The following is a 21,857-nucleotide window of genomic DNA, read 5'->3' as shown; positions in this document are numbered from 1 at the left end:
GTCCCCCAGTGAGGGTCAGTGTGCATCGGACCCGTCCCTCAGTGAGGGTCAGTGTGTGTCAGACCCGTCCCTGAGTGAGGGTCAGTGTGCGTATCGGATCCGTACCCCAGTGAGGGTCGGTGTGTATCGGACACGTCCCCCAGTGAGGGTCAGTGTGTATCGGACCCGTCCCCGAGTGAGGGTCAGTATGTATCGGACCCGTCCCCCAGTGAGGGTCAGTGTGTATCAGACCCGTCCCCCAGTGTGGGTCGATGTGTATCGGACCCGTCCCCCAGTGAGGGTCAGAATGTATCGGACCCGTCCCCCAGTGAGGGTCAGTGTGTATCAGACCCGTCCCCCAGTGAGGGTCGATGTGTATCGGACCCGTCCCCCAGTGAGGGTCAGTGTGTATCAGACCCGTCCCCCAGTGAGGGTCGATGTGTATCAGACCCGTCCCCCAGTGAGGGTCGGTGTGTATCGGACCCGTCCCCCAGTGAGGGTCGATGTGTATCGGACCGGACCCCCAGTGAGGGTCAGTGTGTATCGGACCGGTCCCCCAGTGAGGGTCGATGTGTATCGGACCCGTCCCCCAGTGAGGGTCGATGTGTATCGGACCCGACCCCCAGTGAGGGTCAGTGTGTATCAGACCCGTCCCCCAGTGAGGGTCAGTGAGTATCGGACCCGTCCCCCAGTGAGGGTCAGTGTGTATCGGACCCGTCCCCCAGTGAGGGACAGTGTGTGTCAGACCCGCCCCCAGTGAGGGTCAGTGTGTATCGGACCCGTCCCCCAGTGAAGGTCAGTGTGTATCGGACCCGCCCCCAGTGAGGGACAGTGTGTGTCAGACCTGTCCCCGAGTGAGGGTCGGTGTTTATCGGACCCGTCCCCCAGTGAGGGTCAGTGTGTATCAGACCCGTCCCCCAGTGAGGGTCTGTGTGGATCGGACCAGTCCGCCAGTGAGGGTCAGTGTGTGTCGGACCCGTCCCCCAGTGAGGGTCAGTGTGTGACGGACTCGTCCCCCAGTGAGGGTCAGTATTTATCAGACCCGTCCTCCAGTGAGGGTCAGTGGGTATCGGACCCGTACCCCAGTGAGGGTCAATGTGTATCGGACCGGTCCCCCAGTGAGGGTCAGTATGAATCGGACCAGTCCCCCAGTGAGGGTCAGCGTATATCGGACCGGTCCCCCAGTGAGGGTCGATGTGTATCGGACAGGTCCCCCAGTGAGGGTCAGTATGTATCGGACCCGTCCCCCAGTGAGGGTCAGTGTGTATCGGACCCGTCCCCCAGTGAGGGACAGTGTGTGTCAGACCCGCCCCCAGTGAGGGTCAGTGTGTATCGGACCTGTCCCCGAGTGAGGGTCAGTGTGTGTCAGACCCGTCCCCCAGTGAGGGTCAGTGTGTATCGGACCAGTCCCCCAGTGACGATCAGTGTTAATCGGACCAGTCCCCCAGTGAGGGTCAGTGTGTATCGGACCCGTCCCCCAGTGAGGGTCAGTGTGTATCGGACCCGTCCCCCATTGAGGGTCAGTATGTATCGGACCCGTCCCCGAGTGTGGGTCAGAATGTATCGGACGAGTCCCCCAGTGAGGGACAGTGTGAATCGGACTGGTTCCCCAGTGCGGGTCAGTATGAATCGGACCCGTCCCCCAGTGAGGGTCAGTGTGTATCGGACCAGTCCCCCAGTGAGGGTCTGTATGTATCGGACCCGTCCCCCAGTGAGGGTCAGTGTGTATCGGACCCGTCCCCCAGTGAGGGACAGTGTGTGTCAGACCCGCCCCCAGTGAGGGTCAGTGTGTATCGGACCAGTCCCCGAGTGAGGGTCAGTGTGTGTCAGACCCGTCCCCCAGTGAGGGTCAGTGTGTATCGGACCAGTCCCCCAGTGAGGATCAGTGTTAATCGGACCCGTCCACAAGTGAGGGTCAGTGTGTATCAGACCCGTCCCCCAGTGAGGGTCAGTGTGCATCGGACCCGTCCCTCAGTGAGGGTCAGTGTGTATCGGACCCGTCCCCGAGTGTGGGTCAGAATGTATCGGACGAGTCCCCCAGTGAGGGACAGTGTGAATCGGACTGGTTCCCCAGTGCGGGTCAGTATGAATCGGACCCGTCCCCCAGTGAGGGTCAGTGTGTATCGGACCAGTCCCCCAGTGAGGGTCAGTATGTATCGGACCCGTCCCCCAGTGAGGGTCAGTGTGTATCGGACCCGTCCCCCAGTGAGGGACAGTGTGTGTCAGACCCGCCCCCAGTGAGGGTCAGTGTGTATCGGACCTGTCCCCGAGTGAGGGTCAGTGTGTGTCAGACCCGTCCCCCAGTGAGGGTCAGTGTGTATCGGACCAGTCCCCCAGTGAGGATCAGTGTTAATCGGACCCGTCCACAAGTGAGGGTCAGTGTGTATCAGACCCGTCCCCCAGTGAGGGTCAGTGTGCATCGGACCCGTCCCTCAGTGAGGGTCAGTGTGTGTCAGACCCGTCCCTGAGTGAGGGTCAGTGTGCGTATCAGACCCGTCCCCCAGTGAGGGTCGGTGTGTATAAGACCCGTCCCCCAGTGAGGGTCAATGTGTATCGGACCCGTCCCCCAGTGAGGGTCGGTGTGTATCGGACCCGTCCCCGAGTGTGGGTCAGAATGTATCGGACGAGTCCCCCAGTGAGGGACAGTGTGAATCGGACTGGTTCCCCAGTGCGGGTCAGTATGAATCGGACCCGTCCCCCAGTGAGGGTCAGTGTGTATCGGACCAGTCCCCCAGTGAGGGTCAGTATGTATCGGACCCGTCCCCCAGTGAGGGTCAGTGTGTATCGGACCCGTCCCCCAGTGAGGGACAGTGTGTGTCAGACCCGCCCCCAGTGAGGGTCAGTGTGTATCGGACCTGTCCCCGAGTGAGGGTCAGTGTGTGTCAGACCCGTCCCCCAGTGAGGGTCAGTGTGTATCGGACCAGTCCCCCAGTGAGGATCAGTGTTAATCGGACCCGTCCTCAAGTGAGGGTCAGTGTGTGTCAGACCCGTCCCCCAGTGAGGGTCAGTGTGTATCGGACCAGTCCCCCAGTGAGGATCAGTGTTAATCGGACCCGTCCCCCAGTGAGGGTCAGTGTGTATCAGACCCGTCCCCCAGTGAGGGTCGATGTGTATCAGACCCGTCCCCCAGTGAGGGTCGGTGTGTATCGGACCCGTCCCCCAGTGAGGGTCAGTGTGAATCGGACCTGTCCCCGAGTGAGGGTCAGTATGTATCGGACGAGTCCCCCAGTGAGGGTCAGTGTGTATCGGATCCGTCCCCCAGTGAGGGTCGATGTGTATCGGACTGGTTCCCCAGTGAGGGTCAGTATGAATCGGACCCGTCCCCCAGTGAGGGTCGATGTGTATCGGACCCGACCCCCAGTGAGGGTCAGTGTGTATCGGACCGGTCCCCCAGTGAGGGTCGATGTGTATCGGACCCGTCCCCCAGTGAGGGTCGATGTGTATCGGACCCGACCCCCAGTGAGGGTCAGTGTGTATCAGACCCGTCCCCCAGTGAGGGTCAGTGAGTATCGGACCCGTCCCCCAGTGAGGGTCAGTGTGTATCGGACCCGTCCCCCAGTGAGGGACAGTGTGTGTCAGACCCGCCCCCAGTGAGGGTCCCTGTGTATCGGACCCGTCCCCCAGTGAAGGTCAGTGTGTATCGGACCCGCCCCCAGTGAGGGACAGTGTGTGTCAGACCTGTCCCCGAGTGAGGGTCGGTGTGTATCGGACCCGTCCCCCAGTGAGGGTCAGTGTGTATCAGACCCGTCCCCCAGTGAGGGTCTGTGTGGATCGGACCAGTCCGCCAGTGAGGGTCAGTGTGTGTCGGACCCGTCCCCCAGTGAGGGTCAGTGTGTGACGGACTCGTCCCCCAGTGAGGGTCAGTATTTATAAGACCCGTCCTCCAGTGAGGGTCAGTGTGTATCGGACCCGTACCCCAGTGAGGGTCAATGTGTATCGGACCGGTCCCCCAGTGAGGGTCAGTATGAATCGGACCAGTCCCCCAGTGAGGGTCAGCGTATATCGGACCGGTCCCCCAGTGAGGGTCGATGTGTATCGGACAGGTCCCCCAGTGAGGGTCAGTATGTATCGGACCCGTCCCCCAGTGAGGGTCAGTGTGTATCGGACCCGTCCCCCAGTGAGGGACAGTGTGTGTCAGACCCGCCCCCAGTGAGGGTCAGTGTGTATCGGACCTGTCCCCGAGTGAGGGTCAGTGTGTGTCAGACCCGTCCCCTAGTGAGGGTCAGTGTGTATCGGACCAGTCCCCCAGTGACGATCAGTGTTAATCGGACCAGTCCCCCAGTGAGGGTCAGTGTGTATCGGACCCGTCCCCCAGTGAGGGTCAGTGTGTATCGGACCCGTCCCCCAGTGAGGGTCAGTATGTATCGGACCCGTCCCCCAGTGAGGGTCAGTGTGCATCGGACCTGTCCCTGAGTGAGGGTCAGTGTGTGTCAGACCCGTCCCTCAGTGAGGGTCAGTGTGTGTCAGACCCGTCCCTGAGTGAGGGTCAGTGTGCGTATCAGACCCGTCCCCCAGTGAGGGTCGGTGTGTATAAGACCCGTCCCCCAGTGAGGGTCAATGTGTATCGGACCCGTCCCCCAGTGAGGGTCGGTGTGTATCGGACCCGTCCCCGAGTGTGGGTCAGAATGTATCGGACGAGTCCCCCAGTGAGGGACAGTGTGAATCGGACTGGTTCCCCAGTGCGGGTCAGTATGAATCGGACCCGTCCCCCAGTGAGGGTCAGTGTGTATCGGACCAGTCCCCCAGTGAGGGTCAGTATGTATCGGACCCGTCCCCCAGTGAGGGTCAGTGTGTATCGGACCCGTCCCCCAGTGAGGGACAGTGTGTGTCAGACCCGCCCCCAGTGAGGGTCAGTGTGTATCGGACCTGTCCCCGAGTGAGGGTCAGTGTTTGTCAGACCCGTCCCCCAGTGAGGGTCAGTGTGTATCGGACCAGTCCCCCAGTGAGGATCAGTGTTAATCGGACCCGTCCACCAGTGAGGGTCAGTGTGTATCAGACCCGTCCCCCAGTGAGGGTCAGTGTGCATCGGACCCGTCCCTCAGTGAGGGTCAGTGTGTGTCAGACCCGTCCCTGAGTAAGGGTCAGTGTGCGTATCGGATCCGTACCCCAGTGAGGGTCGTTGTGTATCGGACCCGTCCCCCAGTGAGTGTCAGTGTGTATCGGACCCGTCCCCGAGTGAGGGTCAGTATGTATCGGACCCGTCCCCCAGTGAGGGTCAGTGTGTATCAGACCCATCCCCCAGTGTGGGTCGATGTGTATCGGTCCCGACCCCAGTGAGGGTCAGTATGTATCGGACCCGTCCCCCAGTGAGGGTCAGTGTGTATCAGACCCGTCCCCCAGTGAGGGTCGATGTGTATCAGACCCGTCCCCCAGTGAGGGTCGGTGTGTATCGGACCCGTCCCCCAGTGAGGGTCAGTGTGTATTGGACCTGTCCCCGAGTGAGGGTCAGTATGTATCGGACGAGTCCCCCAGTGACGGTCAGTGTGTATCGGACCCGTCCCCCAGTGAGGGTCGATGTGTATCGGACTGGTTCCCCAGTGAGGGTCAGTATGAATCGGACCCGTCCCCCAGTGAGGGTCGATGTGTATCGGACCCGACCCCCAGTGAGGGTCAGTGTGTATCGGACAGGTCCCCCAGTGAGGGTCGATGTGTATCGGACCCGTCCCCCAGAGAGGGTCAGTGTGTATCGGACCCGTCCCCCAGTGAGGTTCAGTATGTATCGGACCATTCCCCCAGTGAGGGTCAGCGTGTATCGGACCCGTCCTCCAGTGAGGGTCAGTATGTATCGGACCCGTCCCCCAGTGAGGGTCTGTGTGTATCGGACCCGTCCGCCAGTGAGGGTCAGTGTGTATCGGACCCGTCCCCCAGTGAGGGTCTGTGTGGATCGGACCCGTCCCCCAGTGAGGGTCAGCGTGTATCGGACCAGTCCCCCAGTGAGGGTCAGTATGTATCGGACCCGTCCCCCAGTGAGGGACAGTGTGTGTCAGACCCGCCCCCAGTGAGGGTCAGTGTGTATCGGACCTGTCCCCGAGTGAGGGTCAGTGTGTGTCAGACCCGTCACCCAGTGAGGGTCAGGGTGTATCGGACCAGTCCCCCAGTGAGGATCAGTGTTAATCGGACCCGTCCCCCAGTGAGGGTCAGTGTGTATCGGATACGTCCCCCAGTGAGGGTCAGTATGTATCGGACCCGTCCCCCAGTGAGGGTCAGTGTGCATCGGACTCGTCCCTGAGCGAGGGTCAGTGTGTGTCAGACCCGTCCCCCAGTGAGGGTCAGTGTGCATCGGACCCGTCCCTCAGTGAGGGTCAGTGTGCGTCAGACCCGTCCCTGAGTGAGGGTCAGTGTGCGTATCGGATCCGTACCCCAGTGAGGGTCGGTGTGTATCGGACCCGTACCCCAGTGAGGGTCAGTGTGTATCGGACCAGTCCCCCAGTGAGGTTCAGTATGTATCGGACCCGTCCCCCAGTGAGGGTCAGTGTGTATCGGACCCGTCCCCCAGTGAGGGAGAGTGTGTGTCAGACCCGCCCCCAGTGAGGGTCAGTGTGTATCGGACCTGTCCCCGAGTGAGGGTCAGTGTGTGTCAGACCCGTCCCCCAGTGAGGGTCAGTGTGTATCGGACCAGTCTCCCAGTGAGGATCAGTGTTAATCGGACCCGTCCACAAGTGAGGGTCAGTGTGTATCAGACCCGTCCCCCAGTGAGGGTCAGTGTGCATCGGACCCGTCCCTCAGTGAGGGTCAGTGTGTGTCAGACCCGTCCCTGAGTGAGGGTCAGTGTGCGTATCGGATCCGTACCCCAGTGAGGGTCGTTGTGTATCGGACCGGTCCCCCAGTGAGGGTCAGTATGAATCGGACCAGTCCCCCAGTGAGGGTCAGCGTATATCGGACCGGTCCCCCAGTGAGGGTCGATGTGTATCGGACAGGTCCCCCAGTGAGGGTCAGTATGTATCGGACCCGTCCCCCAGTGAGGGTCAGTGTGTATCGGACCCGTCCCCCAGTGAGGGACAGTGTGTGTCAGACCCGCCCACAGTGAGTGTCAGTGTGTATCGGACCCGTCCCCGAGTGAGGGTCAGTATGTATCGGACCCATCCCCCAGTGAGGGTCAGTGTGTATCAGACCCATCCCCCAGTGTGGGTCGATGTGTATCGGTCCCGTCCCCCAGTGAGGGTCAGTATGTATCGGACCCGTCCCCCAGTGAGGGTCAGTGTGTATCAGACCCGTCCCCCAGTGAGGGTCGATGTGTATCAGACCCGTCCCCCAGTGAGGGTCGGTGTGTATCGGACCCGTCCCCCAGTGAGGGTCAGTGTGTATTGGACCTGTCCCCGAGTGAGGGTCAGTATGTATCGGACGAGTCCCCCAGTGAGGGTCAGTGTGTATCGGACCCGTCCCCCAGTGAGGGTCGATGTGTATCGGACTGGTTCCCCAGTGAGGGTCAGCATGAATCGGACCCGTCCCCCAGTGAGGGTCGATGTGTATCGGACCCGACCCCCAGTGAGGGTCAGTGTGTATCGGACCGGTCCCCCAGTGAGGGTCGATGTGTATCGGACCCGTCCCCCAGTGAGGGTCAGTGTGTATCGGACCCGTCCCCCAGTGAGGTTCAGTATGTATCGGACCATTCCCCCAGTGAGGGTCAGTGTGTATCGGACCCGTCCTCCAGTGAGGGTCAGTATGTATCGGACCCGTCCCCCAGTAAGGGTCGATGTGTATCGGACCCGTCCGCCAGTGAGGGTCAGTGTGTATCGGACCCGTTCCCCAGTGAGGGTCTGTGTGGATCGGACCCGTCCCCCTGTGAGGGTCAGCGTGTATCGGACCAGTCCCCCAGTGAGGGTCAGTATGTATCGGACCCGTCCCCCAGTGAGGGACAGTGTGTGTCAGACCCGCCCCCAGTGAGGGTCAGTGTGTATCGGACCTGTCCCCGAGTGAGGGTCAGTGTGTGTCAGACCCGTCACCCAGTGAGGGTCAGTGTGTATCGGACCAGTCCCCCAGTGAGGATCAGTGTTAATTGGACCCGTCCCCCAGTGAGGGTCAGTGTGTATCGGATACGTCCCCCAGTGAGGGTCAGTATGTATCGGACCCGTCCCCCAGTGAGGGTCAGTGTGCATCGGACGCGTCCCTGAGCGAGGGTCAGTGTGTGTCAGACCCGTCCCCCAGTGAGGGTCAGTGTGCATCGGACCCGTCCCTCAGTGAGGGTCAGTGTGCGTCAGACCCGTCCCTGAGTGAGGGTCAGTGTGCGTATCGGATCCGTACCCCAGTGAGGGTCGGTGTGTATCGGACCCGTCCCCCAGTGAGGGTCAGTGTGTATCGGACCCGTCCCCGAGTGAGGGTCAGTATGTATCGGACCCGTCCCCCAGTGAGGGTCAGTGTGTATCAGACCCGTCCCCCAGTGTGGGTCGATGTGTATCGGACCCGTCACCCAGTGAGGGTCAGTATGTATCGGACCCGTCCCCCAGTGAGGGTCGCTGTGTATCGGACCCGTCCCCCAGTGAGGGTCAGTGTGTATCGGACCTGTCCCCGAGTGAGGGTCAGTATGTATCGGACGAGTCCCCCAGTGAGGGTCAGTGTGTATCGGACCCGTCCCCCAGTGAGGGTCGATGTGTATCGGACTGGTTCCCAGTGAGGGTCAGTGTGTATCGGACCGGTCCCCCAGTGAGTGTCGATGTGTATCGGACCCGACCCCCAGTGAGGGTCAGTGTGTATCAGACCCGTCCCCCAGTGAGGGTCAGTGTGTATCGGACCCGTCCCCCAGTGAGGGACAGTGTGTGTCAGACCCGCCCCCAGTGAGGGTCAGTGTGTATCGGACCCGTCCCCCATTGAGGGTCAGTGTGTATCGGACCCGCCCCCAGTGAGGGACAGTGTGTGTCAGACCTGTCCCCGAGTGAGGGTCGGTGTGTATCGGACCCGTCCCCCAGTGAGTGTCAGTGTCTATCAGACCCGTCCCCCAGTGAGGGTCTGTGTGGATCGGAGCAGTCCGCCAGTGAGGGTCAGTGTGTGTCGGACCCGTCCCCCAGTGAGGGACAGTGTGTGACGGACCCGTCCCCCAGTGAGGGTCAGTATTTATCAGACCCGTCCTCCAGTGAGGGTCAGTGTGTATCGGACCCGTACCACAGTGAGGGTCAGTGTGTATCGGACCGGTCCCCCAGTGAGGGTCAGTATGAATCGGACCAGTCCCCCAGTGAGGGTCAGCGTATATCGGACCTGTCCCCCAGTGAGGGTCGATGTGTATCGGACAGGTCCCCCAGTGAGGATCAGTATGTATCGGACCCGTCCGCCAGTGAGGGTCAGTGTGTATCGGACCCGTCCCCCAGTGAGGGTATGTGTGGATCGGACCAGTCCGCCAGTGAGGATCAGTGTTAATTGGACCCGTCCCCCAGTGAGGGTCAGTGTGTATCGGATACGTCCCCCAGTGAGGGTCAGTATGTATCGGACCCGTCCCCCAGTGAGGGTCAGTGTGCATCGGACGCGTCCCTGAGCGAGGGTCAGTGTGTGTCAGACCCGTCCCCCAGTGAGGGTCAGTGTGCATCGGACCCGTCCCTCAGTGAGGGTCAGTGTGCGTCAGACCCGTCCCTGAGTGAGGGTCAGTGTGCGTATCGGATCCGTACCCCAGTGAGGGTCGGTGTGTATCGGACCCGTCCCCCAGTGAGGGTCAGTGTGTATCGGACCCGTCCCCGAGTGAGGGTCAGTATGTATCGGACCCGTCCCCCAGTGAGGGTCAGTGTGTATCAGACCCGTCCCCCAGTGTGGGTCGATGTGTATCGGACCCGTCACCCAGTGAGGGTCAGTATGTATCGGACCCGTCCCCCAGTGAGGGTCGCTGTGTATCGGACCCGTCCCCCAGTGAGGGTCAGTGTGTATCGGACCTGTCCCCGAGTGAGGGTCAGTATGTATCGGACGAGTCCCCCAGTGAGGGTCAGTGTGTATCGGACCCGTCCCCCAGTGAGGGTCGATGTGTATCGGACTGGTTCCCAGTGAGGGTCAGTGTGTATCGGACCGGTCCCCCAGTGAGTGTCGATGTGTATCGGACCCGACCCCCAGTGAGGGTCAGTGTGTATCAGACCCGTCCCCCAGTGAGGGTCAGTGTGTATCGGACCCGTCCCCCAGTGAGGGACAGTGTGTGTCAGACCCGCCCCCAGTGAGGGTCAGTGTGTATCGGACCCGTCCCCCATTGAGGGTCAGTGTGTATCGGACCCGCCCCCAGTGAGGGACAGTGTGTGTCAGACCTGTCCCCGAGTGAGGGTCGGTGTGTATCGGACCCGTCCCCCAGTGAGTGTCAGTGTCTATCAGACCCGTCCCCCAGTGAGGGTCTGTGTGAATCGGAGCAGTCCGCCAGTGAGGGTCAGTGTGTGTCGGACCCGTCCCCCAGTGAGGGACAGTGTGTGACGGACCCGTCCCCCAGTGAGGGTCAGTATTTATCAGACCCGTCCTCCAGTGAGGGTCAGTGTGTATCGGACCCGTACCACAGTGAGGGTCAGTGTGTATCGGACCGGTCCCCCAGTGAGGGTCAGTATGAATCGGACCAGTCCCCCAGTGAGGGTCAGCGTATATCGGACCTGTCCCCCAGTGAGGGTCGATGTGTATCGGACAGGTCCCCCAGTGAGGATCAGTATGTATCGGACCCGTCCGCCAGTGAGGGTCAGTGTGTATCGGACCCGTCCCCCAGTGAGGGTATGTGTGGATCGGACCAGTCCGCCAGTGAGGGTCAGTGTGTATCGGACCCGTCCCCCAGTGAGGGTCAGTATGTAGCGAACCCGTCCCCCAGTGAGGGTCAGTGTGCATCGGACCCGTCCCTCAGTGAGGGTCAGTGTGTGTCAGACCCGTCCCTGAGTGAGGGTCAGTGTGCGTATCGGACCCGTCCCCGAGTGTGGGTCAGAATGTATCGGACGAGTCCCCCAGTGAGGGACAGTGTGTATCGGACTGGTTCCCCAGTGAGGGTCAGTATGAATCGGACCCGTCCACCAGTGAGGGTCAGCGTGTATCGGACCGGTCCCCCAGTGAGGGTCAGTATGTATCAGACCCGTCCCCCAGTGAGGGTCAGTGTGTATCGGACCCGTCCCCCAGTGAGGGACAGTGTGTGTCAGACCCGCCCCCAGTGAGGGTCAGTGTGTATCTGACCTGTCCCCGAGTGAGGGTCAGTGTGTGTCAGACCCGTCCCCCAGTGAGGGTCAGTGTGTATCGGACCAGTCCCCCAGTGAGGATCAGTGTTAATCGGACCCGTCCCCCAGTGAGGGTCGATGTGTATCGTACCCGTCCCCCAGTGAGGGTCAGTGTGTATCAGACCCGTCCCCCAGTGAGGGTCGATGTGTATCAGACCCGTCCCCCAGTGAGGGTCGCTGTGTATCGGACCCGTCCCCCAGTGAGGGTCAGTGTGTATCGGACCTGTCCCCGAGTGAGGGTCAGTATGTATCGGACGAGTCCCCCAGTGAGGGTCAGTGTGTATCGGACCCGTCCCCCAGTGAGGGTCGATGTGTATCGGACTGGTTCCCCAGTGAGGGTCGATGTGTATCGGACCCGACCCCCAGTGAGGGTCAGTGTGTATCGGACCGGTCCCCCAGTGAGGGTCGATGTGTATCGGACCCGACCCCCAGTGAGGGTCAGTGTGTATCAGACCCGTCCCCCAGTGAGGGTCAGTGAGTATCGGACCCGTCCCCCAGTGAGGGTCAGTGTGTATCGGACCCGTCCCCCAGTGAGGGACAGTGTGTGTCAGACCCGCCCCCAGTGAGGGTCAGTGTGTATCGGACCCTTCCCCCAGTGAGGGTCAGTGTGTATCGGACCCGCCCCCAGTGGGGGACAGTGTGTGTCAGACCTGTCCCCGAGTGAGGGTCGGTGTGTATCGGACCCGTCCCCCAGTGAGTGTCAGTGTCTATCAGACCCATCCCCCAGTGAGGGTCTGTGTGGATCGGACCAGTCCGCCAGTGAGGGTCAGTGTGTGTCGGACCCGTCCCCCAGTGAGGGTCAGTGTGTGACGGACCCGTCCCCCAGTGAGGGTCAGTATTTATCAGACCCGTCCTCCAGTGAGGGTCAGTGTGTATCGGACCCGTACCCCAGTGAGGGTCAGTGTGTATCGGACCGGTCACCCAGTGAGGGTCAGTATGAATCGGACCAGTCCCCCAGTGAGGGTCAGCGTATATCGGACCTGTCCCCCAGTGAGGGTCGATGTGTATCGGACAGGTCCCCCAGTGAGGATCAGTATGTATCGGACCCGTCCCCCAGTGAGGGTCAGTGTGTATCGGACCCGTCCCCCAGTGAGGGACAGTGTGTGTCAGACCCGCCCCCAGTGAGGGTCAGTGTGTATCGGACCTGTCCCCGAGTGAGGGTCAGTGTGTGTCAGACCCGTCCCCCAGTGAGGGTCAGTGTGTATCGGACCAGTCCCCCAGTGACGATCAGTGTTAATCGGACCAGTCCCCCAGTGAGGGTCAGTGTGTATCGGACCCGTCCCCCAGTGAGGGTCAGTGTGTATCGGACCCGTCCCCCAGTGAGGGTCAGTATGTATCGGACCCGTCCCCCAGTGAGGGTCAGTGTGCATCGGACCCGTCCCTGAGTGAGGGTCAGTGTGTGTCAGACCCGTCCCTCAGTGAGGGTCAGTGTGTGTCAGACCCGTCCCTGAGTGAGGGTCAGTGTGCGTATCAGACCCGTCCCCCAGTGAGGGTCAGTGTGTATAAGACCCGTCCCCCAGTGAGGGTCGATGTGTATCGGACCTGTCCCCCAGTGAGGGTCAGTGTGTATCGGACCCGTCCCCCAGTGAGGGTCAGTGTGTATCGGACCCGTCCCCCAGTGAGAGACAGTGCGTGTCAGACCCGCCCCCAGTGAGGGTCAGTGTGTATCGGACCCGTCCCTCAGTGAGGGTCAGTGTGTATCGGACCCGTCCCCCAGTGAGGGTCAGTGTGTATCGGAACATTCCCCCAGTGAGGGTCAGTGTGTATCGGACCCGTCCTCCAGTGAGGGTCAGTATGTATCGGACCCGTCCCCCAGTGAGGGTCTGTGTGTATCGGACCCGTCCGCCAGTGAGGGTCAGTGTGTATCGGACCCGTCCCCCAGTGAGGGTCTGTGTGGATCGGACCAGTCCGCCAGTGTGGGTCAGTGTGTATCGGACCCCTCCCCCAGTGAGGGTCAGTATGTATCGAACCCGTCCCCCAGTGAGGGTCAGTGTGCATCGGACCCGTCCCTCAGTGAGGGTCAGTGTGTGTCAGACCCGTCCCTGAGTGAGGGTCAGTGTGCGTATCGGACCCGTCCCCGAGTGTGGGTCAGAATGTATCGGACGAGTCCCCCAGTGAGGGACAGTGTGTATCGGACTGGTTCCCCAGTGAGGGTCAGTATGAATCGGACCCGTCCACCAGTGAGGGTCAGCGTGTATCGGACCGGTCCCCCAGTGAGGGTCAGTATGTATCAGACCCGTCCCCCAGTGAGGGTCAGTGTGTATCGGACCCGTCCCCCAGTGAGGGACAGTGTGTGTCAGACCCGCCCCCAGTGAGGGTCAGTGTGTATCTGACCTGTCCCCGAGTGAGGGTCAGTGTGTGTCAGACCCGTCCCCCAGTGAGGGTCAGTGTGTATCGGACCAGTCCCCCAGTGAGGGTCAGTATGTATCGGACCCGTCCCCCAGTGAGGGTCAGTGTGCATCGGACGCGTCCCTGAGTGAGGGTCAGTGTGTGTCAGACCCGTCCCCCAGTGAGGGTCAGTGTGCATCGGACCCGTCCCTCAGTGAGGGTCAGTGTGTGTCAGACCCGTCCCTGAATAAGGGTCAGTGTGCGTATCGGATCCGTACCCCAGTGAGGGTCGGTGTGTATCGGACCCGTCCCCAGTGAGGGTCAGTGTGTATCGGACCCGTCCCCGAGTGAGGGTCAGTATGTATCGGACCCGTCCCCCAGTGAGGGTCAGTGTGTATCAGACCCGTCCCCCAGTGTGGGTCGATGTGTATCGGACCCGTCACCCAGTGAGGGTCGGTATGTATCGGACCCGTCCCCCAGTGAGGGTCAGTGTGTATCAGACCCGTCCCCCAGTGAGGGTCGATGTGTATCGGACCCGTCCCCCAGTGAGGGTCAGTGTGTATCAGACCCGTCCCCCAGTGAGGGTCGATGTGTATCAGACCCGTCCCCCAGTGAGGGTCGGTGTGTATCGGACCCGTCCCCCAGTGAGGGTCAGTGTGTATCGGAACTGTCCCCGAGTGAGGGTCAGTGTGTATCGGACCCGTCCCCGAGTGAGGGTCAGTATGTATCGGACGAGTCCCCCAGTGAGGGTCAGTGTGTATCGGACCAGTCCCCCAGTGAGGATCACTGTTAATCGGACCCGTCCCCCAGTGAGGGTCAGTGTGTATCGGACCCGCCCCCAGTGAGGGACAGTGTGTGTCAGACCTGTCCCCGAGTGAGGGTCGGTGTGTATCGGACCCGTCCCCCAGTGAGTGTCAGTGTCTATCAGACCCGTCCCCCAGTGAGGGTCTGTGTGGATCGGAGCAGTCCGCCAGTGAGGGTCAGTGTGTGTCGGACCCGTCCCCCAGTGAGGGTCAGTGTGTGACGGACCCGTCCCCCAGTGAGGGTCAGTATTTATCAGTCCCGTCCTCCAGTGAGGGTCAGTGTGTATCGGACCCGTACCCCAGTGAGGGTCAGTGTGTATCGGACCGGTCCCCCAGTGAGGGTCAGTATGAATCGGACCAGTCCCCCAGTGAGGGTCAGCGTATATCGGACCTGTCCCCCAGTGAGGGTCGATGTGTATCGGACAGGTCCCCCAGTGAGGATCAGTATGTATCGGACCCGTCCCCCAGTGAGGGTCAGTGTGTATCGGACCCGTCCCCCAGTGAGGGACAGTGTGTGTCAGACCCGCCCCCAGTGACGATCAGTGTTAATCGGACCAGTCCCCCAGTGAGAGTCAGTGTGTGTCAGACCCGTCCCTCAGTGAGGGTCAGTGTGTGTCAGACCCGTCCCTGAGTGAGGGTCAGTGTGCGTATCAGACCCGTCCCCCAGTGAGGGTCAGTGTGTATAAGACCCGTCCCCCAGTGAGGGTCGATGTGTATCGGACCTGTCCCCCAGTGAGGGTCAGTGTGTATCGGACCCGTCCCCCAGTGAGGGTCAGTGTGTATCGGACCCGTCCCCCAGTGAGAGACAGTGCGTGTCAGACCCGCCCCCAGTGAGGGTCAGTGTGTATCGGACCCGTCCCTCAGTGAGGGTCAGTGTGTATCGGACCCGTCCCCCAGTGAGGGTCAGTGTGTATCGGAACATTCCCCCAGTGAGGGTCAGTGTGTATCGGACCCGTCCTCCAGTGAGGGTCAGTATGTATCGGACCCGTCCCCCAGTGAGGGTCTGTGTGTATCGGACCCGTCCGCCAGTGAGGGTCAGTGTGTATCGGACCCGTCCCCCAGTGAGGGTCTGTGTGGATCGGACCAGTCCGCCAGTGTGGGTCAGTGTGTATCGGACCCCTCCCCCAGTGAGGGTCAGTATGTATCGAACCCGTCCCCCAGTGAGGGTCAGTGTGCATCGGACCCGTCCCTCAGTGAGGGTCAGTGTGTGTCAGACCCGTCCCTGAGTGAGGGTCAGTGTGCGTATCGGACCCGTCCCCGAGTGTGGGTCAGAATGTATCGGACGAGTCCCCCAGTGAGGGACAGTGTGTATCGGACTGGTTCCCCAGTGAGGGTCAGTATGAATCGGACCCGTCCACCAGTGAGGGTCAGCGTGTATCGGACCGGTCCCCCAGTGAGGGTCAGTATGTATCAGACCCGTCCCCCAGTGAGGGTCAGTGTGTATCGGACCCGTCCCCCAGTGAGGGACAGTGTGTGTCAGACCCGCCCCCAGTGAGGGTCAGTGTGTATCTGACCTGTCCCCGAGTGAGGGTCAGTGTGTGTCAGACCCGTCCCCCAGTGAGGGTCAGTGTGTATCGGACCAGTCCCCCAGTGAGGGTCAGTATGTATCGGACCCGTCCCCCAGTGAGGGTCAGTGTGCATCGGACGCGTCCCTGAGTGAGGGTCAGTGTGTGTCAGACCCGTCCCCCAGTGAGGGTCAGTGTGCATCGGACCCGTCCCTCAGTGAGGGTCAGTGTGTGTCAGACCCGTCCCTGAATAAGGGTCAGTGTGCGTATCGGATCCGTACCCCAGTGAGGGTCGGTGTGTATCGGACCCGTCCCCAGTGAGGGTCAGTGTGTATCGGACCCGTCCCCGAGTGAGGGTCAGTATGTATCGGACCCGTCCCCCAGTGAGGGTCAGTGTGTATCAGACCCGTCCCCCAGTGTGGGTCGATGTGTATCGGACCCGTCACCCAGTGAGGGTCGGTATGTATCGGACCCGTCCCCCAGTGAGGGTCAGTGTGTATCAGACCCGTCCCCCAGTGAGGGTCGATGTGTATCGGACCCGTCCCCCAGTGAGGGTCAGTGTGTATCAGACCCGTCCCCCAGTGAGGGTCGATGTGTATCAGACCCGTCCCCCAGTGAGGGTCGGTGTGTATCGGACCCGTCCCCCAGTGAGGGTCAGTGTGTATCGGAACTGTCCCCGAGTGAGGGTCAGTGTGTATCGGACCCGTCCCCGAGTGAGGGTCAGTATGTATCGGACGAGTCCCCCAGTGAGGGTCAGTGTGTATCGGACCAGTCCCCCAGTGAGGATCACTGTTAATCGGACCCGTCCCCCAGTGAGGGTCAGTGTGTATCGGACCCGCCCCCAGTGAGGGACAGTGTGTGTCAGACCTGTCCCCGAGTGAGGGTCGGTGTGTATCGGACCCGTCCCCCAGTGAGTGTCAGTGTCTATCAGACCCGTCCCCCAGTGAGGGTCTGTGTGGATCGGAGCAGTCCGCCAGTGAGGGTCAGTGTGTGTCGGACCCGTCCCCCAGTGAGGGTCAGTGTGTGACGGACCCGTCCCCCAGTGAGGGTCAGTATTTATCAGTCCCGTCCTCCAGTGAGGGTCAGTGTGTATCGGACCCGTACCCCAGTGAGGGTCAGTGTGTATCGGACCGGTCCCCCAGTGAGGGTCAGTATGAATCGGACCAGTCCCCCAGTGAGGGTCAGCGTATATCGGACCTGTCCCCCAGTGAGGGTCGATGTGTATCGGACAGGTCCCCCAGTGAGGATCAGTATGTATCGGACCCGTCCCCCAGTGAGGGTCAGTGTGTATCGGACCCGTCCCCCAGTGAGGGACAGTGTGTGTCAGACCCGCCCCCAGTGACGATCAGTGTTAATCGGACCAGTCCCCCAGTGAGAGTCAGTGTGTGTCAGACCCGTCCCTCAGTGAGGGTCAGTGTGTGTCAGACCCGTCCCTGAGTGAGGGTCAGTGTGCGTATCAGACCCGTCCCCCAGTGAGGGTCAGTGTGTATAAGACCCGTCCCCCAGTGAGGGTCGATGTGTATCGGACCTGTCCCCCAGTGAGGGTCAGTGTGTATCGGACCCGTCCCCCAGTGAGGGTCAGTGTGTATCGGACCCGTCCCCCAGTGAGAGACAGTGCGTGTCAGACCCGCCCCCAGTGAGGGTCAGTGTGTATCGGACCCGTCCCTCAGTGAGGGTCAGTGTGTATCGGACCCGTCCCCCAGTGAGGGTCAGTGTGTATCGGACCCGTCCCCCAGTGAGGGTCAGTGTGTATCAGACCCGTTCCCCAGAGAGGTTCAGTATGTATCGGAACATTCACCCAGTGAGGGTCAGTGTGTATCGGACCCGTCCTCCAGTGAGGGTCAGTATGTATCGGACCCGTCCCCCAGTGAGGGTCTGTGTGTATCGGACCCGTCCGCCAGTGAGGGTCAGTGTGTATCGGACCCGTCCCCCAGTGAGGGTCTGTGTGGATCGGACCAGTCCGCCAGTGAGGGTCAGTGTGTATCGGACCCGTCCCCCAGTGAGGGTCAGTATGTATCGAACCCGTCCCCCAGTGAGGGTCAGTGTGCATCGGACCCGTCCCTCAGTGAGGGTCAGTGTGTGTCAGACCCGTCCCTGAGTGAAGGTCAGTGTGCGTATCGGACCCGTCCCCGAGTGTGGGTCAGAATGTATCGGACCCGTCCCCCAGTGAGGGTCAGTATGAATCGGACCCGTCCCCCAGTGAGGGTCAGTATGAATCGGACCCGTCCCCCAGTGAGGGTCGGTGTGTGTCGGACCCATCCCCCAGTGAGGGTCAGTATGTATCGTACCCGTCCCCCAGTGAGGGTCAGTATGTGTTGGACCCGTCCCCGAGTGAGGGTCAGTATGTATCGGACCCGTCCCCCAGTGAGGGTCAGTATGTATCGGACCCGTCCCCCAGTGAGGGTCAGTATGTATCGGACCATTCCTCCAGTGAGGTTCGGTGTGTATCGGACCCATCCCCCAGTGAGGGTCGGTGTGTATCGGACCCGTCCCCCAGTGAGGGTCAGTGTGTATCAGACCCATCCCCCTGTTAGTGTCAGTGTGTATCGGACCGGTCCCTCAGTGAGGGTCGATGTGTATCAGACTCGTCCCCCAGTGAGGGTCATTGAGTATCTGACCCGTCCCCCAGTGAGGGTCAGTATGTATCGGACCCGTCTCCCAGTAAGGGTCAGTATGTATCGGACCCGTCCCCCAGTGAGAGTCAGTGTGTATCGGACCCGTCCCCCAGTGAGGGTCAGTATGTATCGGACCCGTCCCCCAGTGAGAGTCAGTGTGTATCGGACCCGTCCCCCAGTGAGAGTCAGTGTGTATCGGACCCGTCCCCCAGTGAGGGTCGGTGTTTGTCAGACCCGTCCCCCCTGTGAGGGTTTGTGTTTGTCAGACCAATCACCCCTGTGAGGGTCAGTATGTATCGGAATCGTCCCTCAGTGAGGGTCAGTGTGTATCGGACCCGTCCCGCAGTGAGGGTCAGTGTGTATCGGACCCGTACCCCAGTGAGGGTCAGTGTGTATCAGACCTGTCCCCCAGTTAGGGTCAGTATGTATCGGACCATTCCCCCAGTGAGGGTCGGTGTGTTTCGGACCCATCCCCCAGTGAGTGTCAGTGTGTATCAGACCTGTCCCCCAGTGAGGGTCAGTGTGTATCGGACCTGTCCCCCAGTGAGGGTCAGTGTTTATCGGATCCGTCCCCCAGTGAGGGTCGATGTGTATCAGACTGGTCCCCCAGTGAGGGTCAGTATGTATCGGACCAGTCCCACAGTGAGGGTCAGTGTGTATCGGATCCGTCCCCCAGTGAGGGTCAGTGTGCGTATCGGACCCGTCCACCAGTGAGGGTCAGTATGTATCGGACCCGTCCACCAGTGAGGGTCAGTGTGTATCGGACCCGTCCCCCAGTGAGGGTCAGTATGTATCAGACCCGTCCCCCAGTGAGGGTCAGCATGTATCGGACCCGTCCCCCAGTGAGGGTCAGTGTGTGTATCGGACCCATCCCCCAGTGAGGGTCAGTGTTTGTATCGGACCCGTCCCCCAGTGAGGGTCAGTATGTATCGGACTCGTCCCCCAGTGAGGGTCTGTATGTATTAGTCCCATCCCCCAGTGAGGGTCAGTGTGTATCGGACCCATCCCCCAGTGAGGGTCAGTATGTATCGGACCCGTCCCCCAGTGAGGGTCAGTGGGCATTGGACCCATCCCCCAGTGAGGGTCGGTGTGTAACGGACCCGTCCCCCAGTGAGGGTCAGTCTGTATCGGACCCGTCCCCCAGTGAGGGTCAGTGTGTATCGGACCCGTCCCCCAGTGAGGGTCGGCGTGTTTCGGACCTTTCCCCCAGTGAGGGTCTGTGTGGATCGGACCCGTCCCCCAGTGAGGGTCAGTGTGTATCGGACCCGTCCCCCAGTGAGGGTCAGTGTGTATCGGACCCGTCCCCCAGTGAGGGTCGGCGTGTTTCGGACCTTTCCCCCAGTGAGGGTCTGTGTGGATCGGACCCGTCCCCCAGTGAGGGTCAGTGTGTATCGGACCCGTCCCCCAGTGAGGGTCGGTGTGTTTCGGACCCGTCCCCCAGTGAGGGTCTGTGTGGATCGGACCCGTCCCCCAGTGAGGGTCAGTGTGGATCGGACCCGTCCCCCAGTGAGGGTCAGTGTGTATCGGACCCGTACCCCAGTGAGGGTCGGTGTGTATCAGACCCGTCCCCCAGTGAGGGTCTGTGTGGATCGGACCCGTCCCCCAGTGAGGGTCAGTGTGTATCGGACCCGTCCCCCAGTGAGGGTCGGTGGGTATTGGACCCATCCCCCAGTGAGGGTCGGTGTGTATCGGACCCGTCCCCCAGTGAGGGTCTGTGTGGATCGGACCCGTCCCCCAGTGAGGGTCAGTGTGTATCGGACCCGTCCCCCAGTGAGGGTCGGTGGGTATTGGACCCGTCCCCCAGTGAGGGTCTGTGTGGATCGGACCCGTCCCTCAGTGAGGGTCAGTGTGTATCGGACCCGTCCCCCAGTGAGGGTCGGTGGGTATTGGACCCGTCCCCCAGTGAGGGTCGGTGGGTATTGGACCCATCCCCCAGTGAGGGTCGGTGTGTATCGGACCCGTCCCCCAGTGAGGGTCGGTGTGTTTCGTACCTTTCCCCCAGTGAGGGTCTGTGTGGATCGGACCCGTCCCCCAGTGAGGGTCAGTGTGTGTGGGATCGAGCTCTCGGAGAGGGTCCAGTCACTGATCCTGCCCAGTATCATGTGTGTTTCAGTACAGGTAGTCCTCGAGTTACGAACGTCTGACTTACGGACAACTCGTACTCATGAACCGAGGAAGGAGAAAGCCGTCCGCCCTTTTAAGTCATTGCCGTTAACACTGTGTTGAGTGTGTAACTTTGTATTTGGCTTAAATTTTTCTTTGCAAGATTCCCCCGATCCCTCCCTCCCCCGTTCTGGTCGCCTGGAGTCTCAGTGGGATCAGCGTTTCCCTGAGTTCGATCCAGTGACTGTCCGCTCCCGATGTTGAGCTCGCAACTCTACCTCATAAAAAAACAATGCTGCCACCTCCAGTTTAAATTCCCACGCGGAATACTGTGGAGGCTCAAATACCCAAACCCAGCAGAGCCCCCACTTGTCCCAGTTAACCTGTCTCAGTGTGGACCTGGGGAATTCAGTGCGGTGGTCCTTATGTCCCAGCGGAGCTCGGCAGCTGGCGGAGGTCGGGTCCCGCCGCCCGCAGTGTTTCTGTTCCGTTGATGAGAAGCGATCGCGATTGAATATAAAGTGGAAATAATAAAGCATTTGGAAAGAGGTGAAATGCCATCAGTCATTGGAAAAGCGTTAGGCTACAGTCAGTCAATTATTGGAGCAATTTTAAAGGATAAAGTGAGAATAATGGAACTTGTGAAATGCCCTGCCCTGATGGAAGCTACAATTATTACTAAGCAATGCAGTGGTTTAATTATTGGAATACATACGTTTCTTAAGTGTTTTATATGCTTAGAAAGGTGAAATATATATTATATACTAAGACAAACGTTTGAGAAACTGACACTAAATAATACCGGATGTACTTGTTCCAACTGAAAGACGGTCTCAGGCATGGAACTCGTATGTAACCCGGGGACTGCCTGTATCGTATGTGTTTCAGTATCATGCATGTTTCACATTGATCTTATTCATGCCCGCCCGAGTGAGTTTCCCTGCCTGCCTGCTGAGTGTGGACATGCTCTCCTCCCTTCACGTTCTCCTCTGGCTGACCGCTCACCACTCTGGGATTGGGCGTCTCCACTGCTTTATGGTCGCTCTGCGTCATCGATGTTCCTGTGTCCAGCAACAGAGGGAAAAGGTGATTGTGAGTAATTCCAGCCCCCTTCCCCAAAAACTGACTGTTTAATTAACCCCTCCCACAATCCACTGCTCACCTACACACCAGTGGAGTGCAATTTGCAGCTACTGACCCCGCACGTGATTGGATGTGGGAAGCCTGCAGAGCCATACAGTCCCAGGAAGAACATGTAGTCTACGCACACCGAGGGCAGGGGCCTCACACACACACACAGTATGCACACAGACACAATATACACAGAGGTACACACACACACAAACACATACAGACACAATATACACACACACTCAGTAT

General features: G+C 60.5%; 1 protein-coding gene across 1 annotated transcript in view; it reads right to left on the bottom strand.

The window, feature by feature from the left end:
* LOC132386204 (uncharacterized) overlaps positions 1 to 21,857 on the bottom strand; it is a 123,863-nt gene that overhangs the window by 85,983 nt on the left and 16,023 nt on the right. Inside the window, exon 3 of the mRNA XM_059958483.1 lies at positions 21,483 to 21,538. Coding sequence (XP_059814466.1) covers positions 21,483 to 21,538 — 56 coding nt within the window. The remainder of the gene's footprint in view (positions 1 to 21,482; positions 21,539 to 21,857) is intronic.

Source organism: Hypanus sabinus, unplaced genomic scaffold (assembly GCF_030144855.1).
Source record: "Hypanus sabinus isolate sHypSab1 unplaced genomic scaffold, sHypSab1.hap1 scaffold_1057, whole genome shotgun sequence".
In the NCBI taxonomy this organism is placed as follows: Eukaryota; Metazoa; Chordata; class Chondrichthyes; order Myliobatiformes; family Dasyatidae; genus Hypanus; species Hypanus sabinus.
The sequence above is the reverse complement of the archived record's forward strand: the minus strand, read 5'-3'. Positions and strand labels throughout refer to the sequence as shown.